At 59.6% G+C, this 14,567-nt stretch overlaps 1 protein-coding gene across 2 annotated transcripts in view; it reads left to right on the top strand.

The window, feature by feature from the left end:
* Window positions 1-611: 611 nt before the first annotated feature.
* Window positions 612-14,567, top strand: part of LOC122922760 (bromodomain and WD repeat-containing protein 3-like) — a 38,352-nt gene continuing 24,396 nt past the window's right edge. For both annotated transcript variants that reach the window (XM_044273480.1, XM_044273479.1), the window contains exons 1-12: window positions 612-754; window positions 838-896; window positions 1,437-1,466; window positions 1,565-1,624; window positions 4,561-4,711; window positions 5,540-5,638; window positions 6,104-6,264; window positions 6,341-6,562; window positions 7,722-7,822; window positions 12,334-12,404; window positions 12,520-12,620; window positions 12,906-12,946. In XM_044273480.1, coding sequence (XP_044129415.1) covers window positions 715-754; window positions 838-896; window positions 1,437-1,466; window positions 1,565-1,624; window positions 4,561-4,711; window positions 5,540-5,638; window positions 6,104-6,264; window positions 6,341-6,562; window positions 7,722-7,822; window positions 12,334-12,404; window positions 12,520-12,620; window positions 12,906-12,946 — 1,136 coding nt within the window. In that variant the 5' untranslated portion in view covers window positions 612-714. The remainder of the gene's footprint in view (window positions 755-837; window positions 897-1,436; window positions 1,467-1,564; window positions 1,625-4,560; window positions 4,712-5,539; window positions 5,639-6,103; window positions 6,265-6,340; window positions 6,563-7,721; window positions 7,823-12,333; window positions 12,405-12,519; window positions 12,621-12,905; window positions 12,947-14,567) is intronic.

Genomic DNA, 14,567 nt, shown 5'->3' with positions numbered 1-14,567 from the left:
ACTTCGCGTAACGCCGTTTCCGGGCAGTTTTCGCCTCATTGGTGTTTTTTTCCCCCAGACTTCTCTTCAGGAAAACGTGTGACTAATAAACGCCAAGAAGTGGTTGAGCTGCGGCCGCCTCATAGCGAGAGCGCCACCACGTGGATCCAGAACCAGAACCCACTGATCCAAAGGCTGGGCCACCATTACTAGACTCCGAGGGGGGGCATTCACATATCCAGCTCTGCTGCGTTATACACAGGGGCTCAGTGAAGCGCACACTATGCCCTGCTGGGAGACACTGACCAGCGTGGGGCATGCCGGGAGATGTGTTTACGGCTCATTGTCACAACCTCCTGGGGCTTGTTGTCCGCCTGCAGCTGCCAGTCTGGAAGGTGTTGACATCTGTGCGTTCCACCATGCGCTCCACGCAACGTCCTGTCCCTTTACCATAGAGCTCCGTGCGCACGCACACACAGCGCCCCTCTGGCCGGAGTACGGTCAGTCTATGATGGCGCTCACTCGGCTCCCTGTGCTGCACAGCGCCACCTGTCCGCGGAGGAGCGCAGCGGCCGCGGTGTGGTGGTGCAGGGCGCCGCTGCGGGTGTACATAGCGCCCCCTGGCCGCCGGAGGAGCGCTGGACCGTGCTGTGTGCTCAGTGTCAGGCCGGAGGGGGCTCCGTGTACCCGGGGAGAGCGATGCGCTGAGTCCCCGATGGGCTCCCCGGCACCGTGATGGCCGCAGAGCCCGGAGCAGCAGGCGCCATGGAGACCGGTAAGTACCGGGCACAGGCGGGAGGGGGCGGCTGCGGGGCCCCGCTGCCGCCCGGTGTCATTAACCTCCGCTGTCTCCCGCAGAGCTGTACTTCCTGATCGCCCGCTTTCTGCAGTCGGGACCGTGCCGGAGATCGGCTCAGGTGAGACCGGATAACGCCCCAATCGGGTCACCTCACCCGATATCACCCCCCCCCCCCCCCGAAAAAAATAAATAAAAAAAAAATGTAAAAAAATAAACTTCACCCGAACCGGCCCCACATCACCGGGCCACCGGCTTATCATCACCTGGACCGGGTCACCGGGCACCTCACCCGAGCCCGGGTCACCCCGGCTGATCCACACAACACCCGGTCCGGGTCACCACCTCTCCCCGCTCTCGTATCCAGGAAACCTCACCCTATCATTCCATGTCACCCATCATCTCCTGTGTCACCCGATCCGGGTCACCTCTTCCTACGCCCGGATTTTTCCGGTGAACCGATCCGGGTCACCTCATCGACCGCCCGATTATTGCAGACATCTCCCCCCCCGGGACTCCTCGCCCTATTCCATCAGCCCCCCCGACGGGCCCCTCCACCCGCTCCTACACGACACCCGGTTCCGGGTCACTTCACCCCCGTCCCCATGACACCCGCTTCCCGGTAAGTCGCCCCGGTAACGGCCGTGTGTTTGTGTTGCAGGCGCTGGCGGAGGAGTTGGAGGAGCATCAGGTAACGGAACGTCTCCGCGGGTGGTTGGGGGGGGGGGGGGGGGGGGGGAGCCGGTTTTGGGGTCCCCTCCGGTCTCACCGTGTCCCTTCTCTTCGCAGCTGATACCGGAGCGCCTGGACTGGCAGGGGAGCCGGCACCGCAGGACGTACCCGGACCTGGTGAGCGGCGGGGGGGTCACCGGGTGTCGGGGTCACTTAGCGAGAGTGTCCATTGTGAAAACCGGGGTTCATGTGAGGGCAGCGCCAAGGAGTGACGTCACCGCCATCCGGACCAATAGCGGAGCCGCTTACATCTGGCCGGCATGAGACGGGGCCTCTTATTGGTCGGCCCCTCATAATGCCCCGGACCGTGCTGAGGCTGCGGAACACCGGCACAACCGGGAGGGGGCAACGGAACCGGCGGCCCCGGTCATATCCGGGCGGCCCTGGCACATTGTGTTTATAATAATAATAATACTGTGATAAGAAGGGTTCAGAGAAAGTCCTGCAGTAATGGGGGGAGGATGGGACAACATCCCTCAGGGGGGCCCCTCTGCGTGGCGGGTGGGCGACGTCCCTCAGGGGGGCCCCTCTGCGTGGCGGGTGGGCGACGTCCCTCAGGGGGGCCCCTCTGCGTGGCGGGTGGGCGACGTCCCTCAGGGGGGCCCTCTGCGTGGCGGGTGGGCGACGTCCCTCAGGGGGGCCCTCTGCGTGGCGGGTGGGCGACGTCCCTCAGGGGGGCCCTCTGCGTGGCGGGTGGGCGACGTCCCTTGGGGGACCCCCATGTTATCAGTTAGATTCGTTTAGGGTTGCGGTGGTCACCCCCCCGGTAGAATAAGGCCAGGCAGCAATGGCGGGTGACGCGGCCCGTCTCCTGGATTGTCACCGCCCGGGCTGCAGACAGACGCCCTGTGAATCTCTGGCTGACAACATGAAGAAGCGGGGGCGTCCGGTCGGTCAGCCATCAGGGTGTGAAGACTTTTGGAATGGCATCAGTTTGCTGCTGTGATTGGGGGGCGCTGTCCTGGAGATAGAGGGGCGCCGCTGTGTATGTGAGGTCATTATAACTGTGGCGTGCAGCGGGGCTGTGTACCGGGGACGGTGCAGCGGGCAATATGGGAGCGCTATAGAGATCGTCCTGTCACTGACAACTTGCTACGTTCCTGCAGAGGCCATCGTTCCAGAGTTGTCACCGTCTCAATTTCTTAAGATACAGCCCAGAACATGGATGCTGTATCTAACCTGCGGTGGGGGTCTCCCTGTGCCGGGCTGTATCTAACCTGCGGTGAGGGGGTCTCCCTGTGCCGGGCTGTATCTAACCTGCGGTGGGGGGGGTCTCCCTGTGCCGGGCTGTATCTAACCTGCGGTGAGGGGGGGTCTCCCTGTGCCGGGCTGTATCTAACCTGCGGTGAGGGGGGGTCTCCCTGTGCCGGGCTGTATCTAACCTGCGGTGAGGGGGGGGTCTCCCTGTGCCGGGCTGTATCTAACCTGCGGTGGGGGGGGGTCTCCCTGTGCCGGGCTGTATCTAACCTGCGGTGGGGGGGGGGTCTCCCTGTGCCGGGCTGTATCTAACCTGCGGTGGGGGGGGGTCTCCCTGTGCCGGGCTGTATCTAACCTGCGGTGAGGGGGTCTCCCTGTGCCGGGCTGTATCTAACCTGCGGTGGGGGGGGGTCTCCCTGTGCCGGGCTGTATCTAACCTGCGGTGGGGGGGGGTCTCCCTGTGCCGGGCTGTATCTAACCTGCGGTGGGGGGGGGGGTCTCCCTGTGCCGGGCTGTATCTAACCTGAGGTGGGGGGGGGGGTCTCCCTGTGCCGGGCTGTATCTAACCTGCGGTGGGGGGGGTCTCCCTGTGCCGGGCTGTATCTAACCTGCGGTGGGGGGGGGGTCTCCCTGTGCCGGGCTGTATCTAACCTGCGGTGAGGGGGTCTCCCTGTGCCGGGCTGTATCTAACCTGCGGTGGGGGGGTCTCCCTGTGCCGGGCTGTATCTAACCTGCGGTGGGGGGGGGGGGGTCTCCCTGTGCCGGGCTGTATCTAACCTGCGGTGGGGGGGGGTCTCCCTGTGCCGGGCTGTATCTAACCTGCGGTGAGGGGGTCTCCCTGTGCCGGGCTGTATCTAACCTGCGGTGGGGGGGTCTCCCTGTGCCGGGCTGTATCTAACCTGCGGTGAGGGGGTCTCCCTGTGCCGGGCTGTATCTAACCTGCGGTGGGGGGGGTCTCCCTGTGCCGGGCTGTATCTAACCCGCGGTGGGGGGGGTCTCCCTGTGCCGGGCTGTATCTAACCCGCGGTGGGGGGGGTCTCCCTGTGCCGGGCTGTATCTAACCTGCGGTGAGGGGGTCTCCCTGTGCCGGGCTGTATCTAACCTGCGGTGAGGGGGTCTCCCTGTGCCGGGCTGTATCTAACCTGCGGTGGGGGGGGTCTCCCTGTGCCGGGCTGTATCTAACCTGCGGTGGGGGGGGGTCTCCCTGTGCCGGGCTGTATCTTGGGGTACTTTCACACTAGTGGCAGGACAAGTCCGTCAGGCTGTTCACCCTGTCGGATCCGTCCTTCCGCTATTTCACCGGACCGCTGCTCCGTCTCCATTGACTATAATGGAGATGGGGGCGGATCCCTGGCATATCACGGCAAAAGGCCGCTGGACTAAAATGGGGACGGAGCGGCGGCACGGCGAAATAGCGGCAGGACGGATCCGACAGGGTGAACAGCCTGACGGACTTGTCCTGCCACTAGTGTGAAAGTACCCTAACCTGTGATGTATCTAACCATTTTCAGAATCTCTGATGGCTGCCAGTGAATGGAAACATTTATTATCAGCATTCCAGTCCTGACCTCATACAACTGATGGACTCAATACACGTATTATAAAGTCTCAGAATTCATTGACAGCAAGCAGAAGTTTTCCAAAGTAAAGCACACAGACTGCATCTCTGGGGATGAGTTCCCTTAACACCCCCCCAATATACGGGACGACACTATTACTGCTGGTGAACAAGCCCCTCCCCCTTTGTGGTGCAGCAGTCACATGACTTGCTTTTGTGGAGATAAATATGTGCCCCCCCCCCCCAGTAGCCTCGCTTTCTGTCAGTGCTGTAATGTTCTGGCTCTCATCACCTCCAGGTGGCTGACAACTCTCATATTCCTTCTGACTACCTGCTGAAGATCTGTGAGCGCATTGGACCCATCCTAGAGCAGGAGATCCCGCAGAGCGTCCCCGGGGTGCGCAGCCTGCTGGGGGTGGGGAAGCAGTCCCTCCTACGAAGAGCAAAAGGTAACGTGGGGGGCTGAGGGGCAATAATAGGGGGGGGGGAGTTCGGGGTGGAGGGACAGATTAGGGTAGTTAAGGACTGTAGGAGGAGAGTGGTAGTGGAGGGGGTGGGGCGGAGGGTGTAGCTCGGGACGGAGGGGGTAGCTCGGGGCGGAGGCGGAGGGGGTAGCTCGGGACAGAGGGCGGAGGCGGAGGGGGTAGCTCGGGACAGAGGGTGGGGGCGGAGGGGCAATAATAGGGGGGGGGGAGTTCGGGGTGGAGGGACAGATTAGGGTAGTTCAGGACTGTAGGAGGAGAGTGGTAGTGGAGGGTGTAGCTGGGGACGGAGGGGGTAGCTCGGGGCGGAGGGGGTAGATCGGGACAGAGGGTGGGGGCGGAGGGGCAATAATAGGGGGGGGGAGTTCGGGGTGGAGGGACAGATTAGGGTAGTTCAGGACTGTAGGAGGAGAGTGGTAGTGGAGGGTGTAGCTGGGGACGGAGGGGGTAGCTCGGGACAGGAGGCGGAGGGGGTAGCTCGGGACAGAGGGTGGGGGCGGAGGGGCAATAATAGGGGGGGGGGAGTTCGGGGTGGAGGGACAGATTAGGGTAGTTCAGGACTGTAGGAGGAGAGTGGTAGTGGAGGGGGTGGGGCGGAGGGGGTAGCTCGGGGCGGAGGAGGTAGCTCGGGACAGAGGGTGGGGGCGGAGGGGGTAGCTCGGGACAGAGGGTGGGGGCGGAGGGGGCAGCTCGGGGCGGAGGTTGGGGGCGGAGGGGGTAGCTGGGGGCGGAGGGTGAGGGGGGGAAGGGGTCAGATCTGATTATTTCTGACGTTGCTGTGTTGCGTTCCCACAGAATTTAAGAATTCGTCATGGAAACCATCAGGATACGCGGCTCTACACCGGGGCCGGCCCCCAGAACTGCCCGCCAACTACGGGAGGCCGCTCAGTATTGGTAAGTTACCTCGCCGTCGGTGTAGGTGATCCAGGGATGGGCGGAGTGTCAGAGGGGGATAAATGGGGTGTGCGCCCCCTGGAGGACGGGCGGCTCAGTGCAGTGACCAATCCCCTGCTGCTGATTAGGGCTCATGCACACGACCCTGCTTGGTCCTCATCCGATCCATTCACTGCAGCGTGCTGTCTGCATCCGTGTATTCGTTCCTCGGCCCCGCAAAAACGATGGAACGTGTCCGATTATTGTCCATTTTGCCCACATTTCTACAGAAGTTAAATCCATGATTTGGGGACCCCAATACACTCACTGCCGTGTGCAGCGGCCCTTAGGGGAGACTTATGCACATTCCTTGTGCTCAGTGAATTGAGGCACCTATTTAGACACCATAGTGTACCAGACCCTCAGCTGTGAAGAGTAAGTGCAGCGACCTGATTGGCTGATCGGTTTCTGGGGTTTCGTTTCCAGTAAGAGTGGCCGCCTCCCGGGCGCTGACCGGCTGCACCCGCTTCCAGTACTTCTTCCCCTGCTCTTCTTATCAGCACATCAAAATGCACAAGAGGATTCTGGGTCACCTGTCGTCGGTCTACTGCGTGGCGTTTGACCGCAGTGGGAGGCGGATCTTCACGGTGAGTTTTGCGCAGACCTTGGAGACGCCCTGTAACCGTCTGCTCCGTGGCCTCTGCATTGTCCTCTGTCTTTCAGGGCTCTGATGACTGTTTAGTGAAGATCTGGGCCACGGACGATGGGCGACTCCTCTCCACACTGCGTGGTCACTCCGCCGAGATCTCCGACATGGCCGTCAACTATGAGAACACCCTGATAGCGGCTGGCAGCTGCGACAAGGTGGTGCGGGTCTGGTGTCTACGGACATGCGCCCCGGTGGCCGTGCTGCAGGGTCACACGGCATCCATTACTTCCATACAGGTAACACGTCAAATCTCAGGGATTACATCTTATAACGAGATCAGCCGCTCCTCTTATAACGCTCCAGCGCTGATATAACCTCCAGAGACATTACATCATATGTGACTGATATCAGCCGCTCCTCTTATAACGCTCCAGTGCTGATATAACCTCCAGACATTACATCATATGTGACTGATATCAGCCGCTCCTCTTATAACGCTCCAGCGCTGATATAACCTCCAGAGACATTACATCATATGTGACTGATATCAGCCGCTCCTCTTATAACGCTCCAGTGCTGATATAACCTCCAGACATTACATCATATGTGACTGATATCAGCCGCTCCTCTTATAACGCTCCAGCGCTGATATAACCTCCAGAGACATTACATCATATGTGACTGATATCAGCCGCTCCTCTTATAACGCCCCAGCACTGATATGACCTCCAGAGACATTACATCACATGTGACTGATATCAGCCGCTCCTCTTATAACGCTCCAGCTCTGATATAACCTCCAGAGACATTACATCACATGTGACTGATATCAGCCGCTCCTCTTATAACGCTCCAGCTCTGATTGATATCAGCCGCTCCTCTTATAACGCTCCAGCGCTGATATAACCTCCAGAGACATTACATCATATGTGACTGATATCAGCCGCTCCCCTTATAACGCTCCAGTGCTGATATAACCTCCAGAGACATTACATCATATGTGACTGATATCAGCCGCTCCTCTTATAACGCTCCAGCACTGATATAACCTCCAGAGACATTACATCATCTGTGACTGATATCAGCCGCTCCTCTTATAACGCTCCAGCGCTGATATAACCTCCAGAGACATTACATCCTATGTGACTGTTAATGGGCTCACCGATGCTATTGTGAAAGTCTCCACGCCCGGGCTGAACACTTGCGGATTAGCGGCCGCAGTCACTTCCTGTTGGGACTCCCTGGGATTAGGGAGCGATTGTGCCCCAGATCTCCCTTCATCTCAGGGGCTTCCAGGCAGAATGAGCAGAGTGTCTCTTTATACACCGTATAAATTAACATCCCGCCCCCTGCGCACAGCGGCGCCTCCGCCCGCTTTTCTTGCTTTACTTCGCCTTCCGCTGCGGAGACGATCTCCCGATCGCAGGATTTCTAATTCTTAGGGTTTCTTTTCAGTTTTGTCCGTCAACTAAAGGTAAAACCCGACACCTCACATCCACGGGAGCTGACGGGACCATCTGCTTCTGGCAGTGGAACGTGGACTCCATGACGTTCAGGTAAGATGGCGGCTCGTCGTTACCGTCCACTAGTGGGCCTGGGGAAGGTGTACATACCGGGGCGACGCTCTGCAGCTTGGTGCGATGTCAAGTGTGATTGTACCAGAGATTACAAAACCAATTGATACCCCTTCCCAATTCTTCACCTTTTATAACATCTGTGCTTGCTGTCAGTGAGTGGGATCTTGCAGCCATAGACTCAAACTGCACCCCCACCCAGTCCTGCTCGCGCTGGGGGCTTGCTGCAATGTGTCGGTGCAGCAAGGATCTCTGTCCTGTTACTGTGCATGACTGTGTCGGTCCTCGGGGAGGTCGACTGGATACAAAGGAAACGAACCCTCAGCTTTGAGAAGTATTTAGTCAGCGGGGATATAAACTTTGAAGCATTTACTGATAGCAAGCAGAGATCATGAAAATGAAACCCCAAAGGAAATTACACAGCAGCCCAGCTTTAGTGATGACCGCCTATCACAGGGGGCCGGGACGCCCACCTGAGTGGCGCTGCGGTCATGCCTGCACATTGCTGCCCCATGGTGCTGACGGGTAGTAGAATGCAGCCTATAGTTTGTATGAGGTGGCGGCACACATGGTTAACTGCTGCCTCCATTCAAACAGGTCATGGGACCCCGTTCTGGTGATAGTGGGGGTCCCAGCAAGCAGAACTTTATCACCTATTATGTTATCAGTTGCCATCCTGGGAAAACCTTTTAACCTTGTTGGAGCTAGTGCAGCAGAAATCTCCCCCGGAGCCCCAGCCGGGGCATTGTCTGCTGCTGGGCACTGCCCCTGTGTGCCACCTCTGCAGCAGCAGAAATCTCCATGGAGCCCCAGCCGGGACATTGTCCGCTGCTGGGCACTGCCCCTGTGTGCCACCTCTGCAGCAGTCGAAATCTCCCTGGAGCCACAGCCGGGGCATTGTCCGCTGCCGTGCACTGCCCCTGTGTGCCACCTCTGCAGCAGTCGAAATCTCCCTGGAGCCACAGCCGGGGCATTGTCCGCTGCCGTGCACTGCCCCTGTGTGCCACCTCTGCAGCAGCAGAAATCTCGCTGGAGCCACAGCCGGGGCATTGTCCGCTGCCGTGCACTGCCCCTGTGTGCCACCTCTGCAGCAGCAGAAATCTCCCCGGAGCCCCAGCCGGGGCATTGTCCGCTGCCGTGCACGGCCCCTGTGTGCCACCTCTGCAGCAGCAGAAATCTCCATGGAGCCACAGCCAGGACATTGTCCGCTGCCGTGCACTGCCCCTGTGTGCCACCTCTGCAGCAGCAGAAATCTCCATGGAGCCACAGCCAGGACATTGTCCGCTGCCGTGCACTGCCCCTGTGTGCCACCTCTGCAGCAGCAGAAATCTCCCTGGAGCCCCAGCCGGGACATTGTCCGCTGCCGTGCACTGCCCCTGTGTGCCACCTCTGCAGCAGCAGAAATCTCCATGGAGCCACAGCCGGGACATTGTCCGCTGCCGTGCACTGCCCCTGTGTGCCACCTCTGCAGCAGCAGAAATCTCCCTGGAGCCCCAGCCGGGGCATTGTCCGCTGCCGTGCACTGCCCCTGTGTGCCACCTCTGCAGCAGCAGAAATCTCCCTGGTGCCCCAGCCCAGTACATTGTCCGCTGCCGTGCACTGCCCCTGTGTGCCACCTCTGCAGCAGCAGAAATCTCCCTGGAGCCCCAGCCGGGGCATTGTCTGCTGCTGGGCACTGCCCCTGTGTGCCACCTCTGCAGCAGCAGAAATCTCCCTGGAGCCCCAGCCGGGGCATTGTCTGCTGCTGGGCACTGCCCCTGTGTGCCACCTCTGCAGCAGCAGAAATCTCCCTGGAGCCCCAGCCGGGGCATTGTCCGCTGCCAGGCACTGCTCCTGTGTGCCACCTCTGCAGCAGTCGAAATCTCCATGGAGCCACAGCCGGGACATTGTCCGCTGCCGGGCACTGCTCCTGTGTGCCACCTCTGCAGCAGCAGAAATCTCCCCGGACCCCCAGCCGGGGCATTGTCCGCTGCCGTGCACTGCCCCTGTGTGCCACCTCTGCAGCAGCAGAAATCTCCCTGGAGCAACAGCCGGGACATTGTCCGCTGCCGGGCACTGCCCCTGTGTGCCACCTCTGCAGCAGCAGAAATCTCCCTGGAGCCCCAGCCGGGGCATTGTCGGCTGCTGGGCACTGCCCCTGTGTGCCACCTCTGCAGCAGCAGAAATCTCCCCGGAGCCCCAGCCGGGGCATTGTCCGCTGCCGTGCACTGCCCCTGTGTGCCACCTCTGCAGCAGCAGAAATCTCCCTGGTGCCCCAGCCCAGTACATTGTCCGCTGCTGTGCACTGCCCCTGTGTGCCACCTCTGCAGCAGCAGAAATCTCCCTGGAGCCCCAGCCGGGGCATTGTCCGCTGCCAGGCACTGCTCCTGTGTGCCACCTCTGCAGCAGTCGAAATCTCCATGGAGCCACAGCCGGGACATTGTCCGCTGCCGGGCACTGCTCCTGTGTGCCACCTCTGCAGCAGCAGAAATCTCCCCGGACCCCCAGCCGGGGCATTGTCCGCTGCCGTGCACTGCCCCTGTGTGCCACCTCTGCAGCAGCAGAAATCTCCCTGGAGCAACAGCCGGGACATTGTCCGCTGCCGGGCACTGCCCCTGTGTGCCACCTCTGCAGCAGCAGAAATCTCCCTGGAGCCCCAGCCGGGGCATTGTCTGCTGCTGGGCACTGCCCCTGTGTGCCACCTCTGCAGCAGCAGAAATCTCCCCGGAGCCCCAGCCGGGGCATTGTCCGCTGCCGTGCACTGCCCCTGTGTGCCACCTCTGCAGCAGCAGAAATCTCCCTGGTGCCCCAGCCCAGTACATTGTCCGCTGCTGTGCACTGCCCCTGTGTGCCACCTCTGCAGCAGCAGAAATCTCCCTGGAGCCACAGCTGGGGCATTGTCCGCTGCCAGGCACTGCTCCTGTGTGCCACCTCTGCAGCAGCAGAAATCTCCCTGGAGCAACAGCCGGGACATTGTCCGCTGCCGTGCACTGCCCCTGTGTGCCACCTCTGCAGCAGCAGAAATCTCCCTGGAGCAACAGCCGGGACATTGTCCGCTGCCGGGCACTGCCCCTGTGTGCCACCTCTGCAGCAGCAGAAATGTCCATGGAGCCCCAGCCCAGTACATTGTCCGCTGCAGTGCACTGCCCCTGTGTGCCACCTCTGCAGCAGCAGAAATCTCCCTGGAGCCCCAGCCCAGTACATTGTCCGCTGCCGGGCACTGCCCCTGTGTGCCACCTCTGCAGCAGCAGAAATCTCCCTGGAGCCCCAGCCCAGTACATTGTCCGCTGCCGTGCACTGCCCCTGTGTGCCACCTCTGCAGCAGTCGAAATCTCCCTGGAGCCACAGCCGGGGCATTGTCCGCTGCCGTGCACTGCCCCTGTGTGCCACCTCTGCAGCAGTCGAAATCTCCCTGGAGCCACAGCCGGGGCATTGTCCGCTGCCAGGCACTGCTCCTGTGTGCCACCTCTGCAGCAGCAGAAATCTCCCTGGAGCCCCAGCCCAGTACATTGTCCGCTGCAGTGCACTGCCCCTGTGTGCCACCTCTGCAGCAGCAGAAATCTCCCTGGAGCCCCAGCCCAGTACATTGTCCGCTGCCGTGCACTGCCCCTGTGTGCCACCTCTGCAGCAGCAGAAATCTCCCTGGAGCCCCAGCCCAGTACATTGTCCGCTGCCGGGCACTGCCCCTGTGTGCCACCTCTGCAGCAGCAGAAATCTCCCTGGAGCCCCAGCCCAGTACATTGTCCGCTGCCGGGCACTGCCCCTGTGTGCCACCTCTGCAGCAGCAGAAATCTCCCTGGAGCCCCAGCCCAGTACATTGTCCGCTGCCGTGCACTGCCCCTGTGTGCCACCTCTGCAGCAGTCGAAATCTCCCTGGAGCCACAGCCGGGGCATTGTCCGCTGCCGTGCACTGCCCCTGTGTGCCACCTCTGCAGCAGTCGAAATCTCCCTGGAGCCACAGCCGGGGCATTGTCCGCTGCCAGGCACTGCTCCTGTGTGCCACCTCTGCAGCAGTCGAAATCTCCCTGGAGCCACAGCCGGGGCATTGTCCGCTGCCAGGCACTGCTCCTGTGTGCCACCTCTGCAGCAGCAGAAATCTCCCTGGAGCCACAGCTGGGGCATTGTCCACTGCCGGGCACTGCCCCTGTGTGCCACCTCTGCAGCAGCAGAAATCTCCCCGGACCCCCAGCCCAGGGCATTGTCTGCTGCAGTGCACTGCCCCTGTGTGCCACCTCTGCAGCAGCAGAAATCTCCATGGAGCCCCAGCCCAGTACATTGTCCGCTGCAGTGCACTGCCCCTGTGTGCCACCTCTGCAGCAGCAGACATCTCCCTGGAGCCACAGCTGGGGCACTGTCCGCTGCCAGGCACTGCTCCTGTGTGCCACCTCTGCAGCAGCAGAAATCTCCCCGGACCCCCAGCCCAGGGCATTGTCCGCTGCCAGGCACTGCTCCTGTGTGCCACCTCTGACCCGCGTCACATGATAGAAGTGTAATGGATCATTCTGTCTCAGCAGCGATCAGCCCCTGAAGTTCATGGAGCGATCCAGGCCGGGCGTCCAGATCTCCTGCTCTTCCTTCAGCTCAGGTACTTCCCATCATGCATCTCTCCAGTCACTTCAAATAAGTGGTTGTCTGCGCCCGCTCATGACCCCCTGGGTGCGTCACCCGCTCAGCGTCTCCTCTTTTTTTTTTCTCTCCAGGTGGGATGTTCATAGCTACGGGCAGCACGGATCACGTTATAAGAGTGTATTTCCTGGGCTCCGGAGAACCGGAGAAGATCGCAGAGCTGGAGGCGCATGTGGTAAGATCAGTGTTCGCCTAAATCTTCTCTGCTTGGCGCCCCCTCCCGTCAGTGTATGTGCCACATCTACTTCATTATCTCCCCTTTCTCACTAGAGTTTTTAGCCTTCTCTACTTCCAGTAATTACCATTCTATACTGAAGTGTAAAGCATGGTGGAGGGACAGCAGCTTTGCTAACTTTTAAGTATTTCTCTGCCATCTGATGCTAGGCAGCAACTGCTGAGGCGGCAGAGGGCGCCCTCAGCTATATGTCCACATCCTGACCGCTCCTCTGCTTTGTTTCAGGATAAGGTGGTTGCCGTTCAGTTCTGCAATAATGGAGACCGGTGAGTGTCTGCGACGTATCCGTGAGCTCCATGGTGTAACTCCTCAGTATAGAAAGTGTCTGCCACGTATCCGTGGGCTCCATGGTGTAACTCCGCAGTATAGAAAGTGTCTGCCACGTATCCGTGAGCTCCATGGTGTAACTCCTCAGTATAGAAAGTGTCTGCCACGTATCCGTGAGCTCCATGGTGTAACTCCGCAGTATAGAAAGAGTCTGCGACGTATCCGTGAGCTCCATGGTGTAACTCCGCAGTATAGAAAGTGTCTGCGGCGTATCCGTGAGCTCCATGGTGTAACTCCTCAGTATAGAAAGAGTCTGCCACGTATCCGTGAGCTCCATGGTGTAACTCCGCAGTATAGAAAGAGTCTGCGACGTATCCGTGAGCTCCATGGTGTAACTCCTCAGTATAGAAAGTGTCTGCCACGTATCCGTGAGCTCCATGGTGTAACTCCGCAGTATAGAAAGAGTCTGCGACGTATCCGTGAGCTCCATGGTGTAACTCCGCAGTATAGAAAGTGTCTGCGGCGTATCCGTGAGCTCCATGGTGTAACTCCTCAGTATAGAAAGAGTCTGCCACGTATCCGTGAGCTCCATGGTGTAACTCCGCAGTATAGAAAGAGTCTGCGACGTATCCGTGAGCTCCATGGTGTAACTCCTCAGTATAGAAAGTGTCTGCGGCGTATCCGTGAGCTCCATGGTGTAACTCCTCAGTATAGAAAGTGTCTGCCACGTATCCGTGAGCTCCATGGTGTAACTCCTCAGTATAGAAAGTGTCTGCGGCGTATCCGTGAGCTCCATGGTGTAACTCCTCAGTATAGAAAGTGTCTGCCACGTATCCGTGAGCTCCATGGTGTAACTCCTCAGTATAGAAAGTGTCTGCCACGTATCCGTGAGCTCCATGGTGTAAATCCTTGGCGTAGACGGCGTCTGTGACATCACAGCGGTCTGATGTAAATCCTTGGCGTAGACGGCGTCTGTGACATCACAGCGGTCTGATGTAAATCCTTGGCGTAGACGGCGTCTGTGACATCACAGCGGTCTGATGTAAATCCTCGGCGTAGACGGCGTCTGTGACATCACAGCGGTCTGATGTAAATCCTTGGCGTAGACGGCGTCTGTGACATCACAGCGGTCTGATGTAAATCCTCGGCGTAGACGGCGTCTGTGACATCACAGCGATCTGATGTAAATCCTCGGCGTAGACGGCGTCTGTGACATCACAGCGGTCTCATGTAACTCCTCGGTGTAGACTGCGTCTGTGACATCATAGCGGTCTGATGTAAATCCTTGGCGTAGACGGAGTCTGTGACATCACAGCGGTCTGATGTAAATCCTCGGCGTAGACGGCGTCTGTGACATCACAGCGATCTGATGTAAATCCTCGGCGTAGACGGCGTCTGTGACATCATAGCGGTCTCAGGTAACTCCTCGGTGTAGACGGCGTCTGTGACATCACAGCGGTCTGATGTAAATCCTCGGCGTAGACTGCGTCTGTGACATCACAGCGGTCTGATGTAAATCCTCGGAGTAGACGGCGTCTGTGACATCACAGCGGTCTGATGTAAATCCTCGGCGTAGATGGCGTCTGTGACATCACAGCGGTCTGACATGTGGGGGGGGGT

Source organism: Bufo gargarizans, unplaced genomic scaffold (genome assembly GCF_014858855.1).
Source record: "Bufo gargarizans isolate SCDJY-AF-19 unplaced genomic scaffold, ASM1485885v1 fragScaff_scaffold_693_pilon, whole genome shotgun sequence".
Classification (NCBI taxonomy): Eukaryota; Metazoa; Chordata; class Amphibia; order Anura; family Bufonidae; genus Bufo; species Bufo gargarizans.
Note: the sequence above shows the minus strand (reverse complement) of the source record. Positions and strands in the feature narration are given on the sequence as shown.